The 26,582-nt window shown below is 42.8% G+C and overlaps 1 protein-coding gene across 2 annotated transcripts in view; it reads left to right on the top strand.

Annotated features, from left to right (window-relative positions):
- The window catches only part of C1QL1 (complement C1q like 1), a 69,816-nt gene extending 43,587 nt beyond the window's left edge, over window positions 1-26,229 (top strand). For both annotated transcript variants that reach the window (XM_069953135.1, XM_069953133.1), the window contains one exon: window positions 25,770-26,229. In XM_069953135.1, the coding sequence (XP_069809236.1) occupies window positions 25,770-25,949 (180 nt within the window). In that variant the 3' untranslated portion in view covers window positions 25,950-26,229. The remainder of the gene's footprint in view (window positions 1-25,769) is intronic.
- The last annotated feature ends 353 nt before the right edge of the window (window positions 26,230-26,582 follow it).

Here is a 26,582-nt window from a genome sequence, read left to right as displayed (position 1 = left end):
GGATGCACAGGGGGGCTATTCTATAAGGGAGATTGCACAGGGGGGGGCTATTCTATATGGGGGGGATGCACAGGGGGGCTATTCTATGAGGGGGGATGCACAGGGGGGCTATTCTATGAGGGGGGATGCACAGGGGGCTATTCTACATTGGGGGATACACAGGGGGGCTATTCTATGAGGGGGGATGCACAGGGGGGCTATTCTATGAGGGGGGATGCACAGGGGGGCTATTCTATAAGGGAGATTGCACAGGGGGGGCTATTCTATATGGGGGGATGCACAGGGGGGCTATTCTATGAGGGGGGATGCACAGGGGGGGGCTATTCTATGAGGGGGATGCACAGGGGGGCTATTCTATGAGGGGGGATGCACAGGGGAGCTATTCTATGAGGGGGGATGCACGGGGGTGGGGCTATTCTATGAGGGGGGATGCACAGGGGAGCTATTCTATGAGGGGGGATGCACGGGGGGGCTATTCTATATGGGGGGATGCACAGGGGGGCTATTCTATAAGGGGGGGTGCATGGGGGCTATTCTATATGGGAGGATGCACAGAGGGGCTATTCTATATGGAGAGATGTGCAGCGTGGGGCTATTCTATATGGAGGGATGTATAGATGAGGATGTTGCTGGAGCAAGAAGCCTAAAATGTCTGTCTGACAGATCCCCTGTAGAGGAGGAATTATGGCCAGAGAAGCCTTCATGATGGCCGGAGCCAGATGGAGAAGAAAAGGAAAAGTGGACGTCTCTTCATGCAGAGAAGATGCCTACTGTGAGTCACTGAATGTAACTGCACTATAATAACTTATAAGGTCTTATACCTTATCAGGGGTGTCAAACTCCGTCCCTCCAGGTGTTGCAAAACTACAATTCCCGTCATGGTTTATCTGTCCAGTCATGATGGGATTTGTAGTGTTGTAACAACTGGAGGGACGGAGTTTGACAACTGTGTTCTATTGTCAGTGTTCTTATACCTGAGATAGATAGATAGATAGATAGATAGATAGATAGATAGATAGATAGATAGATAGATAGATAGGAGATAGATAGATAGATAGATAGATAGATAGATAGATAGGAGATAGACAGATAGATAGATAGATAGATAGATAGATAGATAGATAGATAGCTAATAGATAGGAGATAGATAGATAGATAGATAGATAGATAGATAATAGATAGGAGATAGATAGCTAATAGATAGATAGATAGATAGATAGATAGATAGATAGATAGATAGATAGATAGATAGATAGCTAATAGATAGGAGATAGATAGATAGATAGATAGATAGATAGATAGATAGATAGATAATAGATAGGAGATAGATAGATAGATAGATAGATAGATAGATAGATAGATAGATAGATAGATAGATAGATACATAATAGATAGGAGATAGATAGATAGATAGATAGATAGATAGATAGATAGATAGATAGATAGGAGATAGATAGATAGATAGATAGGAGATAGATAGATAGATAGATAGATAGATAGATAGATAGATAGATAGGAGATAGATATATAGATAGATAGATAGATAGATAGATAGATAGATAGATAGATAGGAGATAGATAGCTAATAGATAGGAGATAGATAGATAGATAGATAGATAGATAGATAGATAGATAGATAGATAGGTAATGGATAGATAGATAGATAGATAGATAGATAGATAGATAGATAGATAGATAGATAGATAGATATCCAGTAGGAAATAGCTATCTAGCAGTTCATTATGTATCTTTGATTACACATGAGATCACAACCAGCTGACACATTTTAATAATGAGAACCTTCTATGGGGATGATCCTGGTATTTGTACAGTGGATGTTAGTTAGTAATGGCGGCGGTGGTGAAGGGGTTGTGATATTTGTTTCTTTTATATTGGTATTATTGGTCTTGTTATACTTGATCTCAGTTACGGTGTGGTGGTATTAGTTAGTATGGGGTGGTAATGGTTGTAGTCACAGTGATAATATATGTTTCTTATATACTGGTGTATTGGATTTGGTCAGTAACAGTATATAACGATATCAGTTCTGTTCTGGGGTCTCATCCACATACTGAGCCCCCACAGGACTATGTATACTGATCTCCCACAAAGCCTCCAGTAAACAATACACCAGGAATCCTCCAAGTACAACAGCTGCAAACACTACAACTCCCAGCATTTACTTACAGTCTGCAGCCCTCAGGATATGCTGGGAGTTGTAGTACATCCTCTGATAACAGCTGGTGCTGTAGAGATTCAGGGCTGATGGTTGTAACCTGATAAGAGAACCAGAAGGGCATTACAGTACTGATAACAGGGTCACCGGGTACACAGCATGTGTGCATTCACACAGACAGATTTAGCCAAAGCCAGGAATGTAGTTAAAAGGGGAGAAATCTCAGTTTTTCCTTTATTACCTGTTCTCTACTTATAGTCTGTTCCTGGCTTTGGCTTCAAACATCGGTCAGATAAATCTCTCTGTTTAAAGGCATCCTAAGGTACTATGCTGTACACCTGGAGCTAGGTTCCCTTTAATCCAATAGATGTATATCACAAGGGCTTTTTTAGTGGCTGGGAACACTGGCCACAATACTATAATTCTGTGGCGCATGTGGCATCTTCCTTTCCCGCACTTATTTGGGGAGGGTAATACCAGGTAAGGGCCAGAGTGGTCCTTGAAGGATGGGCCGTTAGCCTGCCAGTCAAGGGCCAGTGCCGTGTGCTTGTCCCCCAGGCTAAAATCTGCCAGCCATCCCCTGGGTTAATAGAACTTTTACCTTGTGTGAATGTGGCCTTAAAGTGTCACTGTCATTTCAAAATACTTTTGAGAATGAGTTGGGAGAAGACCAGACTAAGCGTGGCCCTCTCCCAGCTCTGTCAGGCTTCTAATATAAGTCTATGGAGCACGACTCTTTCACTGACACAGAGTAGGGAGTGGACACACTGCAGGTTGTTTTCATGATCTGTCAGGGGCCGATCACTGTCAGGGGCCGATTCGGACCAATCAAAACTTTTGACGTGCCTCTATGACAAGTAATCGGGGCGATCTCTAACAGTTTCGTAATAAAAAGTACTACTGTGTTTCCCCGAAAATAAGACAGTGCCTTATATAAATTTTTGTTCCCAAAGAGGCACTCTGTCTTATTTTTTGGGGGGGTCTTATTTCACACCACACAAGCACATTGGGGGAGAGGGGTGAGCGGCACGGGAGGGAGACGGAGGGGTGAGCGGCATGGGAGGGAGACGGAGGGGTGAGCGGCACGGGAGGGAGACAGAGGGGTGAGCGGCACGGGGGGAGAAGAAGGGTGAGCAGCACGGGAGGGAGGGGGGGTGAGCGGCACAGGGGGAGAAGAGGGGTGAGCGGCACAGGGGAGAAGAGGGGTGAGCGGCACGGGGGAGAAGAGGGGTGAGCGGCACGGGAGGGAGACGGAGGGGTGAGCAGCACGGGAGGGAGGGGGGGTGAGCGGCACAGGGGGAGAAGAGGGGTGAGCGGCACGGGAGGGAGACGGAGGGGTGAGCAGCACGGGAGGGAGGGGGGGTGAGCGGCACAGGGGGAGAAGAGGGGTGAGCGGCACAGGGGAGAAGAGGGTTGAGCGGCACGGGGGAGAAGAGGGGTGAGCGGCACGGGAGGGAGGGGGGGTGAGCGGCACAGGGGGAGAAGAGGGGTGAGCGGCACAGGGGAGAAGAGGGTTGAGCGGCACGGGGGGGGGGTGAGCGGCACGGCGGAGAAGAGGGGTGAGCAGCACGGGAGGGGGGGGTGAGCGGCACAGGGGAGAAGAGGGGTGAGCGGCACGGGGGAGAAGAGGGGTGAACGGCACGGGAGGGAGAGGAGGGTGAGCGGCAAGGGAGGGAGACGGAGGGGTGAGCGGCACGGGAGGGGGAGGAGGGGTGAGCGGCACTGGAGGGAGATATAGGGGTGAGCAGCACGGGAGGGAGACGGAGGGGTGAGCGGCACGGGAGGGAGAGGATTGGTGAGCGGCCAGGAGGGAGACGGAGGGGTGAGCATCACGGGAGGGAGAGGAGGGCTGAGCGGCATGGGAGGAAGAGGGGGGGTGAGCAGCACGGGAGGAAGAAGGGTGAGCGGCATAGGAGGAAGAGGGGTGAGCGGCACAGGAGGGAGACGGAGGGGTGAGCATCACAGAAGGGAGAGGAGGGCTGAGCGGCACGGGAGGGAGAGGGGTGAGCGGCATGGGAGGAAGAGGGGTGAGCGGCACGGGAGGGAGATGGAGGGGTGAGCAGCACGGGAGGGAGAGGGGTGAGCAGCACAGGATGGAGACAGAGGGGTGAGCAGCACGGGAGGAAGAGGGGTGAGCTCCACGGAACAATCACAGGGAAGGAGGGGGTAAGCAGTGGCGGGTAGTGGTGGCCTTATTTCGGGGGGTGCCTTACTTTTGGGGTGGGGGTGCCTTATTTCCGTGGGGGTGCCTTACTTTGGGCTAGATTTGGTAGATTAGTTGTGGTGTCTTATTATAGGAGGATGCCTTATTTTTGGGGAAACACGGTAACCATAGAACTGGTCCATGTAAAGAAGAAGACATGGCTATTCACTAATAAATTGCTTTTTGTTTATTTCTCAGCTCCACTGTCTATGTCAATTGTAATTCGAGCAGCCATGTACACAGTGACCAGCCTAAGCCTAGTGCACACAGGGACCAGTATAATCAATAGCACTCTGCAGACTCAGACAGCGATACATCTCCATCCATAATATGTAATCCTCTCCTCTCATTCTTGGGTTTGCCTTACATCTGCTGACGTTAATTGAAAGCTATTACAGAAGCACAGACGACTCATTGGCTGAGGATATTGATGAGAGTACAAGCTCTGTGAGTGTAATAGTCTAAGTGTACTGTATGCTTGATATGCAGGTGCCATAATCTCATATAACTATGGTATTGTTTGGGAACTACTAACTTGGGTACTGATTGGGTAAATTGGTGAAAGGGTTAAATAGGCACAGCAAATTATGCCTAAATCAATAGTACAAGCAAGGTAAGAAACCTTGTAATATAGCTTATTAGGGAAAAATCCACTGATCCAGATCGTTCCTTGCTCCTCGCTCCCTCCTAAACTCGGCGAACAACACTCATCTGTTTCCAGGCAGGTGGTTATCTCACTCAAGTAGCAGGTTGCAGCAGCCCATAGAAGTTTATAGAAAGCGGAGGAGAGTGGCTGGAGCGAGAGAAAGGTCGTCAGACACAGGTAGAGGCTCCAGCAGTTTGTAGCAAGTGTTAAAAGTAACCCCAGTGCTTGATTCACAGCTTATACTGTTCAGTACTGCTCTTTAATGTCATCCATCCTGATTCGTTTCTCATCGGTGTGTGCAGTGTATGGAAGACATCATAGCAGCTAATCTATACCCACTAGCTCAGGGATGAATTTTAGATGAAACCTGAAGAGGTTCCTACAACCTATATAATGCCCAGAAATATTGCTACTTCTAGTAAAGGACACCCTTTCCTGAAAAGTTACCTGCAAGTGCAGATATGCTTTAAATCCACTTTAAGGTCACGTTCACACAATGTATTTTAGCATTAAACAACGGCCGTTGTTGCAGTTTGCACTATGGCTGTTGTTCTCTGTGGCCGCACAAAATATCTGACAGGTCTCTTTTGTAAGGCCGCTATTCACGGAACAGCGTTCATGTAAAATAGCCTGTGCTCACAGCGTAAATATACGGCTCCCTGCCATACTTTATACTGTAGTCTATGGCAAATTGGAGTGCAGGCACACCCATTCCAATTAAAATCAATGATGTTCATCTGGCCGATACTGCAGTATCGCCCAGGTGAACATGTCAAGCATCGGCCTTTTGATCGATGTTCATACACTAAGAAAGGATCTCTGGTACAAGCAACATCTTCTGTATGGTCAGACTCAATTTTATAGATCTGGAGATATTGAAGCAGGCTCGAAGAATATGTTTGCACCAGGTCATGGCTCTTGGACATTCTTCATGGCAATGGTTATTCATGGAAGCAGAGAACTGATGACATTTCGTCATTTAGTCATTGCCAGGCAGATATCTGCTTTGAGGAGGGGTCGGGATACACTAAACCCAAAACTAAACCAAAATGCAGAGGAAAAACTGAATCAGAATCTTTATCAGTTTGGTAGAATTGGGGTTGGAGTACTGAATGTCCCCTTGTAATAACCTGGCATCTAATAACCAACCACCCAACAATAAAAAAACACCCCATCAGGTTATTACCAAGGGGCAGTGTTGCAGAATGGCATGATAGCAGATGAGGTCATCATAGGGTTGAGTGGCATGGCACCCAATGAAGTCATCAGAAGTTACTAGCATTGTTAAGTGGCATCAGATGAGGTTCTCAGTAAATAATCACAGTGTGCTAGTGTGATATGACATCTTATGAGGTCACTAGAGTGTGTCAGGGTTAAAGCGTGGCATGACACCTGATGAGTCCACCATATGGTCCTAGTGTTATTGAATATTATAACACTCAATGTGGTTATGTGGTTTTATAAATTGTTCTTAATTGCGTCTCACAGTGTTGTTTAAAACTACTGGGATTATAGAATCTCTGCTTTTAGGGTCCCATGTGTGAGTCCATATTGCTTTAATAAAATTGTGTTTTTGGATATTAAGCATTGTTTGCTCTTCCTTATTGCATTTAGCTTCTTCTTATTTAGCTACAGTAGTATATTGACTTTTTGTGTGTCGAAATTCACACTTGCCCACTTGAGATCATATATATATATATATATATATATATATATATATATATATATATATACATATATATATATATACCTATAGGAGTGTATGAACCAGAGTAACTTCCTACAATGCAGTAAAGCCTGGGCTGCTGTTATGAAAAGTTATGAGATAGTCAGGCTAATTGTGTAAAATTCAAAGACAAAAACAGGATGAAGAACTGGAAAAGTTTAATAAGAGAGTAGTAGGAGGAGGGAGGATTCATGCCGTGAAAATAGAAAACCATCCAAATATTGAAAACACCTCCCAGTAGTTAAGAACAAGTAATTAGCTAATTAAGCCAAAGACAGGCGCCTGGATCCAGCATCGGGGGCGTGGGATTCAAAACATGCCATCCCTGGAGAATTTCTCCGGTTCTATGTCTAAAAAAATGCAGGAACATTTCCAAAGAACAGATGTCTTGGAAGAAACAGGATGGGAGATTAGAGATTTTATTCTATGGAGGTGGTGGAGCGAAGGAAAGGCTGGAAGTGATAGACTTGAATGACGAGGAGGGCGTCATTAACGAACCATTATGCCTGAAAATATAGGACCCTATTGAAGGTGACCCTTAGGTTGGGTTATCTCCTGCCATATGAAAAGTGTGAAGCCACAGTGTTTATTTATAGAATGGCAGAGATGAGGCAGGGAGGGTTCCATGGGGTTAAATAAATACAGACAGTTCTGAGTAATTAAAGGCACATTAAGAAAGGGTTCACGGCCTTCCAGCGCCAGGCGATCCAACAGGCTGATGGAAGAAATAACAAGGACAAATACAGAGAAGGTATACAGAGGGACGCTGTTTAATAGTAAAGCAAAGCCCCGTATAATTCACTGACGTTAAGATATATAGGTTGATATAATATGTTTTTAAACTGATAACCAATGAGTAATAGTTACCTGATTAAGGTGAAACATATGATGTGTTCCACTCGGAAAATGTGTGCAAAGTGGCCATCCACCTGAAAGAACACTTGCAGGGACACTACCTCCAATAGGAGCTCTTAGACAGCAAGTGCTCCTTCTGGTGGAGGGCTACTTTGTATACTGATAGCAGGAGATATATGTCACCTAACATTATTTTAGACAAAATATGTAAAAACAGAGCTTTCTGGTGCCACCTTTTGAAGATAGCTTCTCCTTTAAGTCAGTGTATGACTTTTATAAGAAGCCTTAGCTGGCTAATTAAATCCCCAGTCGTGTTTTAAGTCTTCTTATAGGAGACAAACACTGACTTAAAGGAAAAACTACTTCCACAAGGTGGCACCAGAGAGCTGCTTTGCATATTCTTCTTCCCAGAGTTCCCAGTGGAGCATGAATGGCTTATATGTCTTCACACATCTTAATGGCATTTTCCTCTTGGAGAAACATTACCCAATTAGTTCCAGTTTTTTTTTCCAGAAATGACACTACAACAATCAGTCTTTATTCTTTTATCACTGATGAGTTTGGAGGAGTCATCATGTAGTTTATTGAGACAGGTCGAGAAAACTGATGAAACGTGATGAAACCTTTTTTACAGCCAACCATTTCCATCAGCACCATGGACAAGGCCGGACTACATGACATGACTCGATTAGAGATCATTGTCCTTCCTACTCTAAATGCAATGACAATGACATAAGTGCTACGTAGGTAGGTAGGAGCTGTGTAGGTAGGGTCCTAAGGTGCCCATGCATCTTATACTAAAGCCGTCCAATCCTGCGATCACAGGCAGGTTTGACCACATAATGTTGAAGGATAAGAGGGTTGAGCATGATGGATTTCCAATGCCCTTATGGTTTTTGGAGGGATAAACCCTCGCTAGAGCAGTCTGGCTGCAGCTTACTCCTCTCCATAGGGAACACATAAAAATTCAGAAATGCCAAATTTGTATGACCACCCATAGTACTAAGGATAGTGGTCAGGGCATCAGAATCAGATTGGACTAAGTAAGTACTTTATCTATTTAGCTAAGAACTCTACAGAGAGTAATGTGTCACAATCCCATAGTAGGTCTGCGTCTAGGTTGTAAGGCTCATCTGTAAATCAAAATGATATAGAACGTTTTAGGTTTTGTGGAGATTCCATAGAGAAGGGATGTACAGGAATGAATATCTCCTGCACTGTAACCAAATGACAGCCCCAATCTTCCTATAACTAGGGATATGCACATAAGATTGAGCATTTTAATCCTCGCTCTCTGGATCAGACTGGTAGACAAGTATCTCCAGATGTTGTGGTCCCACCATGGCCTTCAATCTTCTGGCTTTCGGATCTGTATCTTTGCTCTACGCCAAAGTTATTTTTCCTGTCTCACAATGTATGTAGGCACAAATGCAATACATATCTCCCTCTAACTGTATAATAACCCCCAGGATTCTTCTTTGGCTCTCTTTCCATTCTTTGCATTGCATCGCTCAAGCTGTTCCTAGGCCCTCTCCACCTTTCATTCACACCTCCGTCCCAGTAGTGACTTTCTGTCCTTTTGTGTAAAAGCTTTGATTATTCCAGAACTAATTCTTCCCTCCAACAAGCTGCTTTTCAGCTGACCCCCCTATACGCACATGATGACGGGGGTGGGGGTCCTTGGCTCTGCCAGGCAGGTTCTTTTTGGCCCCCCCATTCCTTCTCTGTTGCATAAAATGAATACATCTGCTCCACATAAACATGTTGGCAGCTGCTGGGACAAATCCACCTCTTCAAATGTCGCTTGTGATTAGCTTGTCTTGGCAAAGCTTCGTCATTCTCCTGTGTGACAGAATATTCCTCCTTGTCTGCGGCTCCCCCCTCCTTCTCTTTCTTCTTCCCCATCTCCATCCCTCCTTTCAGCACTATGGATGTTTGCATTCTTCTGCAGAAACCATCACTTTTTCTCCAGACCTCGGCTCTTTTCCCTTCATTACTTCTTCTACAAACTTTGATTTGTATTGATCCCTGCTCTATGTACATAGACATGGGAATGCCATTATAGGGTTACGTTATAAGGTCCATACATTTGCCCATAGACATTCTTACTAAAATGTCTCCATGAATCTATATGTATCCAGACAATGGGGACTAGATGCTATGTGCTTTGTATTCAGGGCATTATACGAGACATCACCCTATGTAATGTTCTTCTAGGAACGTGTAACATTGCACGTTGCTCCCTCCTGGTTAGAATTAAACGTCACGGTGTAGACTAATAGACACTTGACCACAGACTAGACAGACATACTTCATCCCTGGCAGCTGCTTCTCTGCATTTCTCTACACAAAAGCCAAATCTGCTAACAGGTCCACTGTAGGCCGCGTTCGCACATTTTCTTTAATGTACATTCATTCTGCATCCATGAGAAAACCTCATGTAACATGCGTCCCATTGATTTAAATGGGAAATCGGCCTCTGTGTTCACACATTTGTTTACTATACCTGACATGGATTCTGCACGGAATCTTGCAGTTAACCCTTTCACACATTTATGTCAGAAAGAAGGGAAGGTATGGAATAAGATCAGATGTAAGGTGGAATGAGATACAGCTGACACTTCGATTAGAATTCAGTCTGATCCTCTTAATACAAAACAATGGATGGTTGGCACCTACCATTGTATCTTGCATTTGTGGTTTATTCTGTCTGTAGTGTATTGGAAAATTTAATAAAATATGTTTGTTAAAAAAAAATCAGTCTGATCCTGGCAATTTAACCCCCTTGATGCCAAGGTCAATAGCAACCAAAGCATCTAGGCGGCTATTTGACAGGTTCTGGTCCTGCCACACACACAATACTGGAGCCCAAATCAGCTGTCATGGTGGCTCGGTGGCTGCCATGAAAGACCTCCTCCTAGAAGATCAGCAGCACCATAATACTGTACATATGCATTACAGTGTACTTTATGAGGAATCAAGTGAATGTGAGTCTACGAGAACTAAAAATGAGAAGGATTATTTTTAAATATATTTTAAATCTCCTATATTCTTAAATTATCCCACTTTTCCAAATTAAAAAAAACCTCAATCTGTTGAAAAACATAATTGGAGTCACTTTGTGCAAAATTGACTAAACTATTAAAATATAACATTATTAATCCCACACAATGAACATCATAAAGGGAAAAAAGAGACCAGAATTGACAATTTACAGACTTTCATCCAAAAAAGAACTGACTGAATGAATGAATGAATGAATGAAAAATGTAAGTGTTATAGCTGTCACTTTCTATGCAGCATATACTGTTGCACTAAGGCCTGGTTCACATCACAATTTTGCTATCTGTTTAATGTATCTCTTATATGGAAAAAAAAGGTTAAAAAACAAATGCTGTTGTATGCATTATGATCTGTTTTCCATTGATTTACATAATAAAAAAACAGATCCAAAGGGACGTGTGTTTTTTTTTTTACATTTTGTAGCATACACACCACGTTGACCACATTTTTCTGTGCGTTTTCCAACCGATACAGTGAGATGGATCGCAAAATCGTGATGTAAACCTAGCCTAAAGTGAATATATATCTGTAGTGAAAATTTTCTACAAAATCTCCTCCAAAATCCAGACAACATGGTGTGAAATTTCCACCGGTTGTGGCTGCACCCACTGGCTTTGCTCACACACACCGTCAAAATGATGCCTCTTTTTATCAGACGGCCATCATTTAAAGGCGAACCACGACTGTTATTTATTTTGACGGTGTGTGAACCTAACTGTGGTAGCTGCTCGACCGGTCACTTTCTAGGCGCCATTTCTACGGTGGATAGTCGGTGGAATATAGCTCAGTCGGTTCGGAGGTTGTCGTGACGCCAGTGCTAGCTCAGCACACAGGTGTGATGGTATACCTGCTTTTAGTGTGTGGCTGGCTATATTGCTCCCCAATGGTCAGTGACCTGCGGGGCTGTGATGGATCCCTTGGGTGCTTATCACGGTGGTCCATAGTGGAGTTATAACCCATCCGGACTGTCGGTACCGCCACCCACAAAAAGGGGAAATGACCCAAGGACGTTGTAGCTTGTGTGTAGGTGCTGGTGCAATGATCACTGGATCCCAGTGGAATAAATAAAACTGTTCTTTACTAGCAAGTCTCTGGTAATGCAGGTAAATAATATGCGACTGATACAGACTTGCTTTCAATGGATCTGTACTGAGAGTTGCTGAGGTAGAGAGTAAGATGGCCGTGATGACTTGGTTACATGCTGAGAAGAGTAAAGAGTTCAGAAAAGTGGAGAGGAGTTTACTGTGCTCTGCCAGAACTTTTAGAAGAAGAATACTTGAGAAGTGAATACTTGAGAGAAGAACAATACTTGTGCCCGTGTTTCGACCTTTGTCGCTATAAACCACCTTTTGCCCCGTAGCGTTGAGTTACCTGTCCTACAAGGGTGACACAAGCCCCAATCTTGGTTACCTGAGTTGAGCTAGGTGTCCGAAATGATCCGGTGTTACCTGCGCTGCGAGATAGAGTACGTAGACCTTTGCGGTAGCTTTGCTCTATCTGGATCAGTTCCTTTGTTTAGGATACTGTCCTGCACTTTTAGAGATGTTCACAACGTGGGTTGGGTTGTCCTCTGACTTGTCCTCTCTTTAGTGTTTAGCACTGCATCGTTAGTGGAAGTGTTGCCTTAAGAAAGAAAGTCTCTGTATTTTCCATACATGTCTGTATACTACAGCTGGTCTGTCCCGAACAGGGAACCTGGCTAAGTTTAGCAGAGATGCCTGATCTGTGTGTCTTGCTCCACTGAGAATCAGAGAAAAACTGAACTACACTTCCTCTCCCCATGTGACTACTTCCTACAGGGTGTATGTAACAACCTCTATGAGTGGTAGAGATTGCATAGAAGAGAAAAGGACAGGGCTAGGTAGAGAAAGAACAGAATCTCTTTTAGGTGTACAGAATCCCAAAATACAATACAGTAACCCTTAGGTGACTACAGCTGTGCAACATATATACATAAATATACATAGTGACATCTAGTGGCAAAACTTATACATAACTTCATTACCACTTTACTTTCGAAGTACAAGGCTTTTGCAAGGGGTGTTCTAAGCAGAAACACCCGTGGTGGGACACCACATGACCATAAAGTGATCCTCAGGCCCCACAGTAAGTCATTCCTTAGGCTGTGTTCCCACTTCGGGAACATAGTGGGAGTAACTTTCCTTATATTGTCTGAGACCTGTGTGTGCAGTAAGATATCTGTGAATCTCTCAATCATTTTGGAACAGTTTTCAGCATCTTCAGTTTTAAATTTTCTATTTTTCAGATGAATGGTAATAGAAACGGTTAATTTTTCGACATCCTGAAGTGTGCATACAAGAGTGATAGATATACCAATATTGCACCATGTGGACCGGGGTCAATATACCTATGTTATGGGGAATGCAGAGATTTCAGACTCCAATTATTAAATAGTCTCTAAATATTTCATTGAGGCCAGTGGAATTTTGTCAATGTTTTTTTTTTCCTTTTTATTCGAATTAAGCTGAAATACCAAAAAGCAATTTCATGCTCCATGCTCCACCTGCTTAGAAGCTTTACGTGGTCACTTCACTTTTATTTGATGGGAATCAAGCACAGACATATTCTAAATGTGAAAGTCATCTCCTCAGATATAGCTTCTGCCTATGATAGCACAACGCTGAGTATAATACATCAATAATGAGTACAGTACACACAGGCAGTCAGATGTGCCACAATACATACGCTATCTGAGATTGGGCTGGCTAGTCAGACAAATTATATAACTGAGGCTTCTAGGAGTGGTTGACACAATTTTCCCAGATTTTTCAATGTCAAATCTGCCTAGTTATGCACTAGATCCCACTGTATAGAGCGCTAGTGAGACCACATCTGGAATACTGAGTCCAGTTCCGGAGACCTCACCTACAAAAAAGATATTGATAAAATAGAACGAGTCTAAAGACGGCTACAAAAATTGTGGAAGGCCTAAAGCATGTAGTGGAGGTTAAAGGGGTACTCCAGCAAAAATCTTTTTCTTTCAAATTAACTGGTGTCAGAAAGTTGTATAGATTTATAATTTACTTCTATTTCAAAAATCTCAAGTCTTTCCGTACTTATCAGCTGCTGTATGTCTTGCAGGAAGTGGTATGTTCTTTCCAGTCTTACATGGAGCTCTCTGCTTCTACCTCTGTCCATGTCAGGAACTGTCCAGAGCAGGAGAGGTTTTCTATGGGGATTTGCTCCTGTTTTGGGCAGTTCCTGACACGGAAAGAGGTGGCAGCAGAGAGTACTGTGTCAAACTGGAAAGAATACACCACTTCCTGCAGGACATACAGCAGCTGTTTAGTATGGGAAGACTTGACATTTTTAAATAGCATTAAATAACAAATTTATATGACTTTCTGAAACCAGTTGATTTGAAAGAAATGTGTCTCCATCCTGATACTGTAGAAAGCTCTCTCATTTTAACCCAATGCTACCTGATCAGTTTGCCTTAAAGCTCTCCTCTGGTGTCTATTCATATCACCCCTCCAGGTAATTAATTCAATTAACCCCTCCAGGCCGCCAGCACTAGCACCAGTAGGTTTGCAGCCACCTGGGGAGTTGTTTGGGGGAGAGTTAACTGATTAACCCCTTCTTTACTGATACAGCGTTCTTTATTGATACAGACCACCTTACCTGCATTATTTTTGGGTTGTGGAACGAATCGTCTGCGTTTTTAGTTGTTTCTTATGGGAATATTTGCTTTGCCATATGAGTGAGTTGGATTATAAACACGATCCCGGAATTAATTATGTTCGTAATCCAAGGTTTCACAGTATTATATTTATGAATAAATGCAGAACTAAGAGTGAGTGTTTTAATTTAATTTATTGCATGTTGGTCCCAACTAGTAGACAAAAAAAATTCACAGGATCCAAGACAAGCCTTTTAACCCATGCCACAGATAGAAATATGTTGTGGGTTCAGAAATGCAGAATGAATGATGTTAATGTCAAACTATAGACATCCCATTTAATCTCGGAGCTCCCCAAAACCTCCAAGAACAGCTGTTTTTACCACTGGAGGATTTAGCTGCATATGTATTATTCCTACCGTTCAGCTAAGTTCTGTCAAAGCCAGACCTGCTACCTGTCAACTGTTCTAGTTCATATAGGAAAAAGCCAAGCCAGGAATCCCCATGTGTGATGTCTGTATGCCTAACAAAGCACATAGACAATGGTTATCCAGATAATCCCTTTATTTATTTTACATTGTTCTCTACTGGTGTCACAGATAGAAAACATCATGTAGATACATGGCACTGGCATTGACACACACACACACACACATATTACTATCATTGAATGATTCATTTCAAACTCAACAAAGCTTTAAAGAGACTCTGTCAGTAGGTTTATACTGTCCTATCTAAGGGTATGTGCACATTCAGTAATTCTTGCGGATTCCGCTAAGAATTAAAGAGGAAAGATTTCTGCTTGAAATTCCTCTCCTTTTCTGCTCTGGCAGAATAGGAGCGGAATTGGAGCAGAATAGGAGCAGAATTCGGGTGGGTTCACACTACGGAATCCGCATGGATAAGTTCCGGTGGACTCCATGGCTCTTACCCGCTCACAGTGGTGCACATCTCCGCCCGTGCCATAGACACCATTCTATTGCCGGACATGTCAATTCTTTCGGCAGACGGCTAAATTCGCCCACCCATAGAATGGTGTCTATGGGACGGGCGGAGACGTGCACGACCTTGAGTGGGTACCAGTGACGGAATCTGCCGGAACTTATCCGTGCGGAATTCAAGCAGAATTTTGAGCAGAATTTAAGCCCCATTGACTTTTATAGGATTTTTCTAACGGAATCTGCCCAGAGAATTGACATGTCATCCCATCCGGACAGAATTCCGGATGGAAATTTCTGCTGTTTGCACTAATGCAAGGAAATACAATAGAAAACAGTGGGAGCCAAGACCGCTAATTTTTTAAGGGCTGAATTTTTAGCAGATTCCATGCGCATTTTGATGCAGAATCCACTCGAAATTTCGTGAGAATTGCTCAGTGTGCATGTACCCTAAGGGTAGCATAAACTAGTGACAGAGAACCTGAACAGAATCATGTGTCACTTACATTGTTTTGTGCAGCTGATCCAGAGATATCCCCATGAATAATATGGACAATAAGTAGTCCTCTCCATTATGTGCATGAGCCCAGTAGTCCTGGATATTCATGAGAAGCAGAAAACTCCGCCCTTCAGCTTCTGATTGGCAGTTATCTATCCATGCTGTGTATAAGGGGTAGTGACTCTCCTTAAGGAGAGCTCAACATAAAGATGTGTGGAGACTTACAGACCATTGCTGACCATTACAAACCACTAAGAATTCTGGGGCAAACACCCCGAAACAGCTGTCTGCAGATGGGAAATCTTTCCTTTTGGAGAGATTGTTTGGCTTGGCATAAAAATCCCCAGTTAATATTCTAAGGCTCCTTGATTGAGCGAGACTTAACTTGAGGGGACATCTCTTTGCTCATATCCATGCTTTATATAGGCAGTCAACTGTCAATCAGCAGCTGGAGGGCGGAGGAGGGGTGTGTCAAGAATCCTATTCTCCTGCATATTAGGAGAACAGCTGAACAAAATGATGTAAGTAGCACACCAATCTGTTCAGCATTTCTCTCACTAGTTTATGCAGCCCTCATTTAAGGCAGCATAAACCTAGTGACTGATTCCCTTTAACTATATATCTTTATTCAACTATAACAACTATATCACTATTCAGACCACAAAGTATTATTTCACGATAATGGGAAAAGTAGTTCCATCCGGATTCCTGATAATTTATTGTGCATCGGCTCATCAACAAAAGTATTCCTGGAAATTATTTAAAAATGTTGGCAGCTATGAAATGACACCTGCTTGGATGGAAACAGAGCAGCAAATACTTCATGCACTAATTCTGTGCATTCATTAGCACAGACAGTTACCGGAGGATGGAAAGATTCTGATTCAGTGATTCAGATAAACAGCAGACTGACATCTGTCTCTTTGAAAATATTTTACTTCACCGAAGCAAACAACCTCAATGTTTTGGTCAGAAGCCCCACTTAATGTGGGTCATATATATATATATATCTCTAGTCCTGAAGAAGGGGGTGGGGATAAACAATTTGGTAATTTAAAAAGGGACAAGAATTGGAAATCAACAACAACAAAAACATGTTTTTTAGTAAGTGCTGGAGAGGGGGAGGATAAATGAAATACGATGCTCTTACCAACCCACTCCATATCACCGCTCCAGTCCCCGAGTCCCCAGCCACTTCCTGCTTTGAGCGTGACCTGTGATATCCGGTCAGCCAGTCAATGGCCGAGGCGGGACCCCACTACGGCCACTGACTGGCTGAGCAGTCACATGTCACAACCCAGGTCCCTGTTTAAACCAAGAAGTGTCCAAGGACCAGAGCAACAGGATGCAGCCGCCAGCGCTGGAGCAGAGGAGTTTAGAGCACTTTATTTCTTTTATCCTTCCCTTTCCCTGTACTTGCTAAAAAAAAATGGGTCTGGCACCCATTGTTGAGTGTCCATTAAATGGCCACTGTCACTAAAAATAACTTTTGACGTCATCAGACATGTCAAAAGTTATTGATCACAGCAGGTCTCACTGCTGACACCCGCTCTGATTAGAAGATATAGCAGGATCTTCTCCCCGGCCAACCACTCATTCGGGCAATATTTTCTCATAGACTTACATTGAGATTATTGAAGGACTGCACGGCTGGATGCTGCGATCTCTCCCCGGTTATATCTTCTGATAAGAACACGTCTCAGCTGTGAGACCCGCTGTGATCAATAACTTTTGACATGTTATCAAACATTTAGTTTTTAGTGACAGGTACACTTTAAGTGCAATTGACACCAGCTGACCTCCAGAATCATTATGCACCCAATTTGACACTTATTTCTAGTTGACAAACAGGGGTCAGGAAATGGGGAGGGCTCATTGTTCCTTGGGGTGTTGTCAGATGGGCAAATATACTGCAGATTTTTTACAGGTCATTTGTGTGCAGAAAGTCTACCGTGTATTATAGTAGTATTCAATTGTGAAAAGAAAAGGTCCTACCTGTTCTGCTCCAGACTCCCTCCCTCTGACCATGCTGGAAGTATACCTTCTGAGACGAGAGAGGGTGAGTGCATGAAATCCAAGATGGCCAGAGTGAGGAAGTGTGGAGCAGAACAGGTAGGACCTTTTCAGCTCCTTGAATAACCCATTTATATTTTAAGAAATCTCATCCACTTTCTGGGCCAAAATCTGCAATGAAAGATTTTAAATACTCAAACAAAAATTTACAAATTCTGCCACAAAATCTCTAACAAATTAGCTGCATATTTACTTGCGGAGTTGCTGTAGATTTCCTACAGGAAAAAAAAAATCTGCAGCATTTTCTTTATTTTGTGAAAGCTCCCTAAGGCATTGTTCCCAGTGAATATTTAAAAGTTGGTTTTGAGGAGTAAAATGTATTTTATAATTAAAAAAGTAAATTTTATAGCTGATATTTCTACCATTGAATTGCCTTGAACATAGCTGAACAAGCAATGAACATGTCAGTTCACATACTTGTTTTGAGTAATTTATGCACCAAAGTGCAGGTTACTCACACAGTTTTTTTTTTTTTGCATATAAATGCTTAAAAAGACTTGAAAATCGCAAGCAAACATCTAGAAAACATCTGGAAAGAAAAAAATTAAAATTTAAAGGCTATGCTCACACACAGTAAGATAATAACAAAATAAAATTATTATCACCGTCCAAATAAAGAACATGCATGCATTTATGGACATAAAACAATATATAATACAATATACATATACAATAAACAATAATATTTTGCACCTAGAAGACAATGTAAAAAATAAAAAAATTACCCATATTAGAGACTACGACTATATCGGCAAGGGTAATTAAATTGTCCATTTGTTTGTAATATTGATGCGCTATCATAAGGTTACATCATCAATTTTATATAGGTGGGCATCCTATTCCCTGTTGATCAGCCGCATGAAGGGGCCACAGTGTTCCTTGGGGCAAGGTACTTCAACGCTGCCTGTTTCATCTGAATGGGACCAAGTTGCAGTACCTAGGGCTGCCACTACTAATGGCATGGTGCTGCAGTTACAATGAGTAAAACAAATGACTAAAACAAAGCAATATGTCCAGGAAATGGACCAAATGTAGTCTTTATGCCCAGTCCATTAAACTCAAAGGGCTACACATCCACCACAGTATATGTAAGCTTACCTTTCTGCCAGTATCCCAACATATACATCCAATGTATTACCCAAATGCTGTCTAAACCCAGCCTTACACTTTTCCCATATGTGTGGGCTGTGAATATATACCCTCAACCCTTGAATGCTGTGTATATTGGAGTCCATGGAGGACAACTCTTTCAACTCTTTATAAGCACCTTGCAGGCGCCAAGGTTATAAGTGGACTCTTCAGATGGAATAACATTTCGGGATAACAAGGTCACCGACATAACCACAAATGCAAAATCAATTGAAAATTGCACAAAACCTGTTTTATTCCATTCCTGACAGGCGGGTAGATTCTAGTTTTTGTGTAACCTTGATTTCTCCAGACACCACTTCACTACCATCTCAGAGGCTTGTTCAGCTGAACAGGTGCGGGAATACAAAGGACAAATTATGAATAATGAACAAAGGGCTGAAATTCCGAAAGCGGATTGTGCGGAATGGTTCATATTTTACTAATAACATCAGCATAGAAAATAAAATCTAAACTGAGGTAACAACCCTAAGGCTGGGTCCGCACATAGGGGAGCATGGGCAATAGTTTATGAAGAATTTAGAATGGCATAAAGGCCAGTACACTTACTAAAATTTTGGACTTCGATTTGATGGGAAGGGATTATGAGGTCTTCACGTTTAACTCCCACAAGGAGGTGTGGACTTGCTACCAGGGAATTCCCAAGTCTCTACCCCTGGAGTCTGGACATAGCTGACTATGACTGGTTTGGAGTCTAAGACGAGGTGCCAGGGCAGAATACAGAATTCAAAGACAGAGGGTCTGTAATCAGGGCAGGCAGAATTCTTGCAAGTTGAGGACCAGGGCAGGAGGAAAAAAGAAGTATGAAGTCAGGAAAAAGACAACTCTTTACTAAGTTAAGCAGCACTGGATACACCTTTTTACTCTTATGGAACCTGGAGTATGGGGAGGGGCTTTTTAAATAATAAAAGCAGCCCAGTTAGAAGCATAGCCAGAGACCACAAAATGTAGAGGTTAAAGCGAATGTACCACTAGGTACAGTACATCGCTTTGTGTTTTACATGAACAGACCAATGCGGCATGGAGATGCCAGTGCCGCACTTCTTTTTTTTTTAAGCTTTGTCCGGTTCCAGCGTACATCGCTGGTCTATTCCCAGGCACCGGCCAGGCCCGTCGACCCCCAGTGTAATGATCTCTGTGACACGGCTCTATTGATTCTAATGGAGCCACATCACAGAGGGGAGGGAGTTTCGTCACCCTTGGGGCCAGCGGGCCCGTCTCTAGTGATTTCTGCCGGGCCCTTGCTCAGAATAGAACGAGGTGGTGAAACACCCAAAATGTCATCCCAAAATGAGAAAAAAACTAATAATATAGATAAAGCAAGTCCTTACATACAACAGTCAGATCGAGCTACTGGAAGCTGGAAATTAGTTTGTATGTAGAGGGCCGGGACGTTTTCAGAGTCCTGTACAGATTACATAGGGTCCCAGAAAAATAAACGAAGCTGTCCTCACCTGGTGCCCAAAGTAGCAGCTCATCCTGGCATCAGTAAAGATCAGTACAGGACATGTAGTATCACACTATACTATAGGGAGGAGATGCTAGACACAGAGCAGTACAGGACATGTAGTATCACACAATACTATAGGGAGGAGACACTAGACACACAGAGCACAGGACATGTAGTATCACACTGTGCCAGAGGGAAGCACTACTAGACACAGACAGCAGTACAGGACATGTAGTATCACACTGTACTGTAGGGAGGGGCTACTAGACACACACAGCAGTACAGGACATGTAGTATCACACTATACAGTAAAGAGGAGATATCAGACAGCCAATCCGTGCATGCACTACAGTAATACTGGGGATTTACTAGTAAAATTGCCACCTTTATTGGTCGATCATCAGGTGTTTAGTGTTTTACACCTGTCTCAAAAGTTTCTCCTCTAGTTTAAGTGGTGATGAAGGTATGTTATAGTTTCACCACTAGATATCGGTATTTTATATATATGCTCTTATGCACAGCTGTAGATAAAAAAGGGTTACTGTTTCTTATGTATTATGCACTTTTCTTGTCTAATGGAGATGCTCCTTCTTCCTAAACCGATCACTTTTCTTCTTTCTCTTTGCACACATTCCTTTCCACCACTCACATTGTTTCAAACATATCCCTGTAGGAATTAGTCACTTGGTGGGAGGAAGTGTAGCTTCAGTCTGACTCAGATTCTCATGGGAGGAATACACACAGAGCAGATATTCTTGCTGTGGCCAAGCCAGGGCCTGGCTCTGCCAGGACCCTTGTCCAGGACAAGTTCTGTGTGGTCTAGTGTTTCAGTGAGTTCAGTCTACACGTGTATGAAGCAACCAGAGATACTCAGTTCTTCCAGTCTGTATACTATAGCTACTATGCAGTGCTAGACACTAGAAGAGGGAGAAACCTAACCCAAGCTGAGAAACACTTTACAAAGTGCAGAGCAGTATCTTGATACACAGAGGAACTAGCTTGGATAGGACGAAGCTACCAGAGGGTCTACGTATCCTATCACGCAGTGTAAGTAACCCCTGGAAGTCTCAGACACTTAGCTTCACCCAGGTAACTATGGCTGGGGCTTGTATCACCCTAGTAGGATGAGTAGCTTGATACTGTAGGGCAGAAGGTGGTCAAACATTAGTCTAAACATGGATACAAGTATCTTTCACTTTCAAGTATTCTCCTAAAGTTCAGAGCACAAGTACTACATTGGGTTGGGACTCCCTTGACAAATTCCTTTCCTCTACTCTGCTTCACTCTGCTCTCAACTCAAACCAAGTTAAGCACTAAGACCTTACAAAGATTATCTATTTGCTGCCAAAGAATGTTGTACTATTCAGAGACTGCACAGTACAGCTGCTCTATTTTTATCACTGGGACGTAGTCATCTTTCCATCTGCACCAGCACCTACACACCTGTGCTGCACACCTTGGGTTATTTTTCCCCTTTCTGTGGGTGGCGGTACTGATAGTCATGGTGGGTTGGGTCGATTGCCACTTTGCCCAACAAGACAAGAGCCCAAGGGACCCATCACAGCCCGGCAGGTCACCGACCATTTGGGGAGCAGTACAGAGCTCAAGTGCGCCCAGAAGGGCTAAGCTGGATTTTTAAGTATTTTGTAAGGAGGAAAGAGGTGGACCACGTACCCCTTTAATAGACGAGTACAATGCTCTGCTAGGTTTGGCAGCTCCCATACAGAATAAATAGAGCGGTAGTGGGCATGTACGACTCGTTGCTCCATTTGTAGCAAAAACTCGAGATACCCCTTTAAACACTACCGTCATTTATACAGAATGCAGGAAGGTCCTAAAGGAAAGGTAGGAGACCAGCACCTCATCGGTTATATCTAGGTCTATGCAGAGGATTTGGAGCTCTGTATAAGAAAATACATCTGTAATGGCTATAAAATAGAAGGTAACACTGAACATACTGCTATTAGGAAAAAATGGAGTTTACAGGTGAAAATGAATTAACAGTTATGCTTTTTTTCATAAGATCAAATGTCACGGGTGTCATATGGTGTATACAGTACTTCGGGCAGAAATGTGGTGTGAACATAGACGTAATATTACAGCAAGCTTATTCTCCTATCACACATCAGCAATGATCCATTGTGTCATTCGCTAGGAAAAAACAAGTGAGAAGATCTGCACATCTGCAGAAAATACAACTTTTCTTGTACCATGTGATGTTGTACTTGGAATATTTCCCCATATGTTCCTAAGCATTCATGTGGGACGTGTGAAGTGAGCTGGAATAAAACAGAATGCTGAGAATGCACATACACTATAGGTATTTAAAGCGACCTGTCAGCAGACACAGCACCATAACCATCAGCCTATATATACAGATGACATGTGCAAAATATCAGGTGCAAACATTCTACACCATGTATGCAAACTAGAAACAGGAAGGTTATTGTAGTCATATAAAGAGCTTAGTTCTTTGTAGCTTCTATGATTGACATATTTCCTGAATGCTGATTCCATCAGAAAAGATCTCTCCTTCCAGCAGCCTTACAATACTATGTGCATGGGTATGAAAATGTATAGTGGGCTGCAGTGTACAAAACAAGGGGGACTGCAAGGCAAACCTCAAATTGGGTCTCCATTGTGTCACTGGTTTTTGCCACCAACCAACCAGGGCCGCATAGCAATGGTTCACGACTGGAGTCATGGGGCCCATTGCAAGGTGGGATGGACCTTCTGCAGCAGGCAACCCCCAGGTCGCTACCCCTGGCTTGGCTTGCTAGCGGCAGGCGAGGTGTAGTTGGAGAGTGGTAGGCTGGCAGGCTGGGACTCAGCAGGACTCACTGTTGGGACCCCCACCTATTCTGAGGATGGAGAAAAAGCTGTCCTCAGAATAAATAGAAAATACTGCCAGTGCTTACTTAGTCATTATGGAGCCACCCAGCGAAAGTTTTTACCAATTTTGAGCAGACAATAGAATAAAACCTGACTTTTACCAATTAACTATGAATGGTAACTTTACCCAAAATGCATCAGTCCACAGCTTTATACTGTGGGTCTATCATTATAAATTTCCATTGTAGTCAGAAGCGCCAAACATCTACTATTCAATTTTTAAATAATGGCACACACCCATCCCAGTTGCCCCATTAATAACCTCTTTCCAAAATTAAAGGGGTTAGCCATTTAAGAAACACAGGGCCGCGTTCTTCTAGAAACAGCACCTTGTCCTTATTTTGGGAGTGGTTTTGCAGCTCAGTTCCATTTAAGTGAATGGAGCTGCACTAAAATTCCACACACAATCTAAGGACAGGTGTTGTGCTGTTTTTGCAAGAATATAGCAGTGTATTTTCTCATTCTGGTTAACCCCTTTAAAAGCAGACCCCCATTGAAAACTTTTTGCTCATTTTCACCATTGTGTGTTGGGTGTTGACCAACAATCCCAACCAAGGCTCGTGATTACCAATGATCCATCTGACCGATCAACCTATGGCCAGATATCTGTTGGGTGTTGGCCATTTGTGTAGACATTTCGACCAGTAGTCGTCCAAAACTGTCTCAATAGCTTGCTACGGCAGCCGTTTTGTTGTCTAGTAGAAAAACAAGGCTTATTTTCCAGCAGGGGGGACTGCCACTTTTAATGAGTCACATACTCCTCTTCCTTCTCGCTGCCTTTCTCTCTCGTTCTTTAGTTCTTGGCAGGCGAGCCGGTGACTGGAGACATTAATTACGAGCACAGTGAGCTGTTTATTCTCCTTATTAACACACCTGTGCTGCGGCTTGTGTGTTAGGAGTCGCTGTCTCACCTCACATGTGCCTCCGTCCTGTCACAAAGGCGACGTGCTTCCACCAGAATTAGAGGGATTCGTCATTAACCCCTCGAGGGCAGTGTACCCTGCGCACTGTCATTGATTTCCAATACAGATAGCTGCGGGATTCAGAGACTGAAGAGTCAAGGGTCCGTCTGCCTCCGAGACAGTGCGCAAAAAAATATTGGCTTTCTGATTTATAAAGTGGAATCAGATCTCTCGGTCTCGCTGCAATTTTAAGATTATTTTGATGGATTTTTTTGTAAGATTAAAGGATGCGGTAATTACATCTTGTCATTTCATCTAATTAGTTTATTATTTTCAGATTTAAAATAATTTTTTTTAAACTAAACCCTGCATTTTATTTTACCCTTGCTGACAAATAAATAAGACCCACTAAGTGTTCATCTCTAACTTTACGGCCACATGGACAGATCCATGAATTGCACAGGCATTATGGGTACATTGTAGTTAGCTCAGATCCATGCAGGCCATCTGAAGGTTTGCAGCTTATGTGAGTTGTGGCCAATTTAAATAATTTCTAGCAATAAGACTAGATGGACCAAGTGGTCTTTTTCTGCCGACGATCTTTTATGTTTCAATGTTTCTGTGTTTCTTTATCTATTAAAAGATTCTTCATTCTTGTTTTGTACTTATTACAGTGGGAAAAAAAATTCTACATAGGTCTTTATTAAAAATTGTACTTAGTTTCTCTTCTACTGACTCCTTTTCACTTAAAGTGCAGTGAACAGTGAATTCCTGACAGAGAATCTGCTCAGCGGTGCTGTCTCCATCCCTTATCTCTCATTCCCTTAACAAACTTTTAAGTTGATTTATGACTGATGTAAAGCTGACAATTTTTCTCTTATCATAAGTCAGTTTAGAAGATCATCCAGAACTGGGGAGGTAAGCACTGGAGACAGACCCATTAAGGAAGCTTCCCTGAAAGAACTTCACTGTGAATAAGAAAGCAGCCAATACTATGTGTCGAAGAAGCTTTAGAAGAGAGACATTTAAAAATGTTTTTAATAAAGACCTATGGAGAAAATGGTTTTGAGCCATAATAAGTACAAAGCAAGAATTAAAAAAAGATATTTGATCAGTGGGGATCTGACTATCTGAAGTTATAGTACAAGGTGAAGCTATGAATGGAATATGTTGGTTCCTTAATTCTTGTAGATTAAGAAAATCCAGTGGATCAGATCCACAACAATTAAATATTTATTCTCTATACTTAGTATAGGCCATCAATATTTAAGGATCAGAAAATGCAATGTCCACATGTGGGAGATTTTTTTTGTGCATTTTGGCCCAGATACTACATGGAGAATCTGCCACAAAGTAAATTAGAGAAACGTATACATCTAGAAATCTGTGAATTTTTAGGGCATGGAGCAGGCCTATGTGCTGCATATTTTTTCTGGATATGCTATAATGGAGTTCCACTTTTACATTGATGAATATGCTGTACAATATGTGTTTTGGGGCACTGCACACAGCTTGAACAATGTAATAATGTTTCACTCTCTTCCCTTTCTCCTCCAGGTTCGTGCCAGTGCCATTGCTCAAGATGCAGATCAGAATTATGACTATGCCAGTAACAGCGTGATCCTTCACCTGGATGCCGGAGATGAAGTCTACATCAAGTTGGATGGTGGAAAAGCTCATGGAGGCAATAACAACAAATATAGTACCTTCTCTGGCTTCATCATTTATTCAGACTGAGGAAAATGTACTCTGAACTACCCTTACCTACACTGCCGGAGAGCAAGGAGCCCAAGAGAAAGCATGGGTCAGCTGCATGGAACACTCAAATCCCCTCCATTGCACATTATGTGCTTGGGATTGTGTAGCTGCTCCTCCATTGCTTATCCAACACCTCTCTTGTGCCCCTGACCACTCCTGTGCCATCTCCCATGCTTCACTGTGTAGCTGTTCAATAAAGCCTCACTGCTGTACTCCTGGCCTAACTTCACTCATGCCTCTAGTCCTCATTTGAGGCCACTTTCCCATTCAAAGCTCTATCCCATAATGGCCAATGCACTTTTATGAACTCCTATCCATTTTATTTACCTGTCAGGTTCCTTTCGGTATTGGATCATATAATTGAGAACTGCCGCGGTATGGCAGATATAATTTCCTAATCCAGACATGACTTCTGTGCCAAACCATCATTACTCTTTAGGCATTGTTTCAATAAGTCTCGGTGTAGCTCATGGATAGATAAAGTAGTCCCACTGGTAAAAAATGCAGGGTAATACTCGTGTAAAATAATCGTCTATATAGCCTTATGATTTAGTACACCTCCTTGCCTCCTTTGCCTTTCCATTGATATATACCTCCATCTAAGCAGATGCC

The sequence above is a fragment of the Dendropsophus ebraccatus genome, chromosome 14 (genome assembly GCF_027789765.1).
Source record: "Dendropsophus ebraccatus isolate aDenEbr1 chromosome 14, aDenEbr1.pat, whole genome shotgun sequence".
Lineage (NCBI taxonomy): Eukaryota > Metazoa > Chordata > Amphibia > Anura > Hylidae > Dendropsophus > Dendropsophus ebraccatus.
This window is presented reverse-complemented; position numbering and strand designations above follow the sequence as displayed.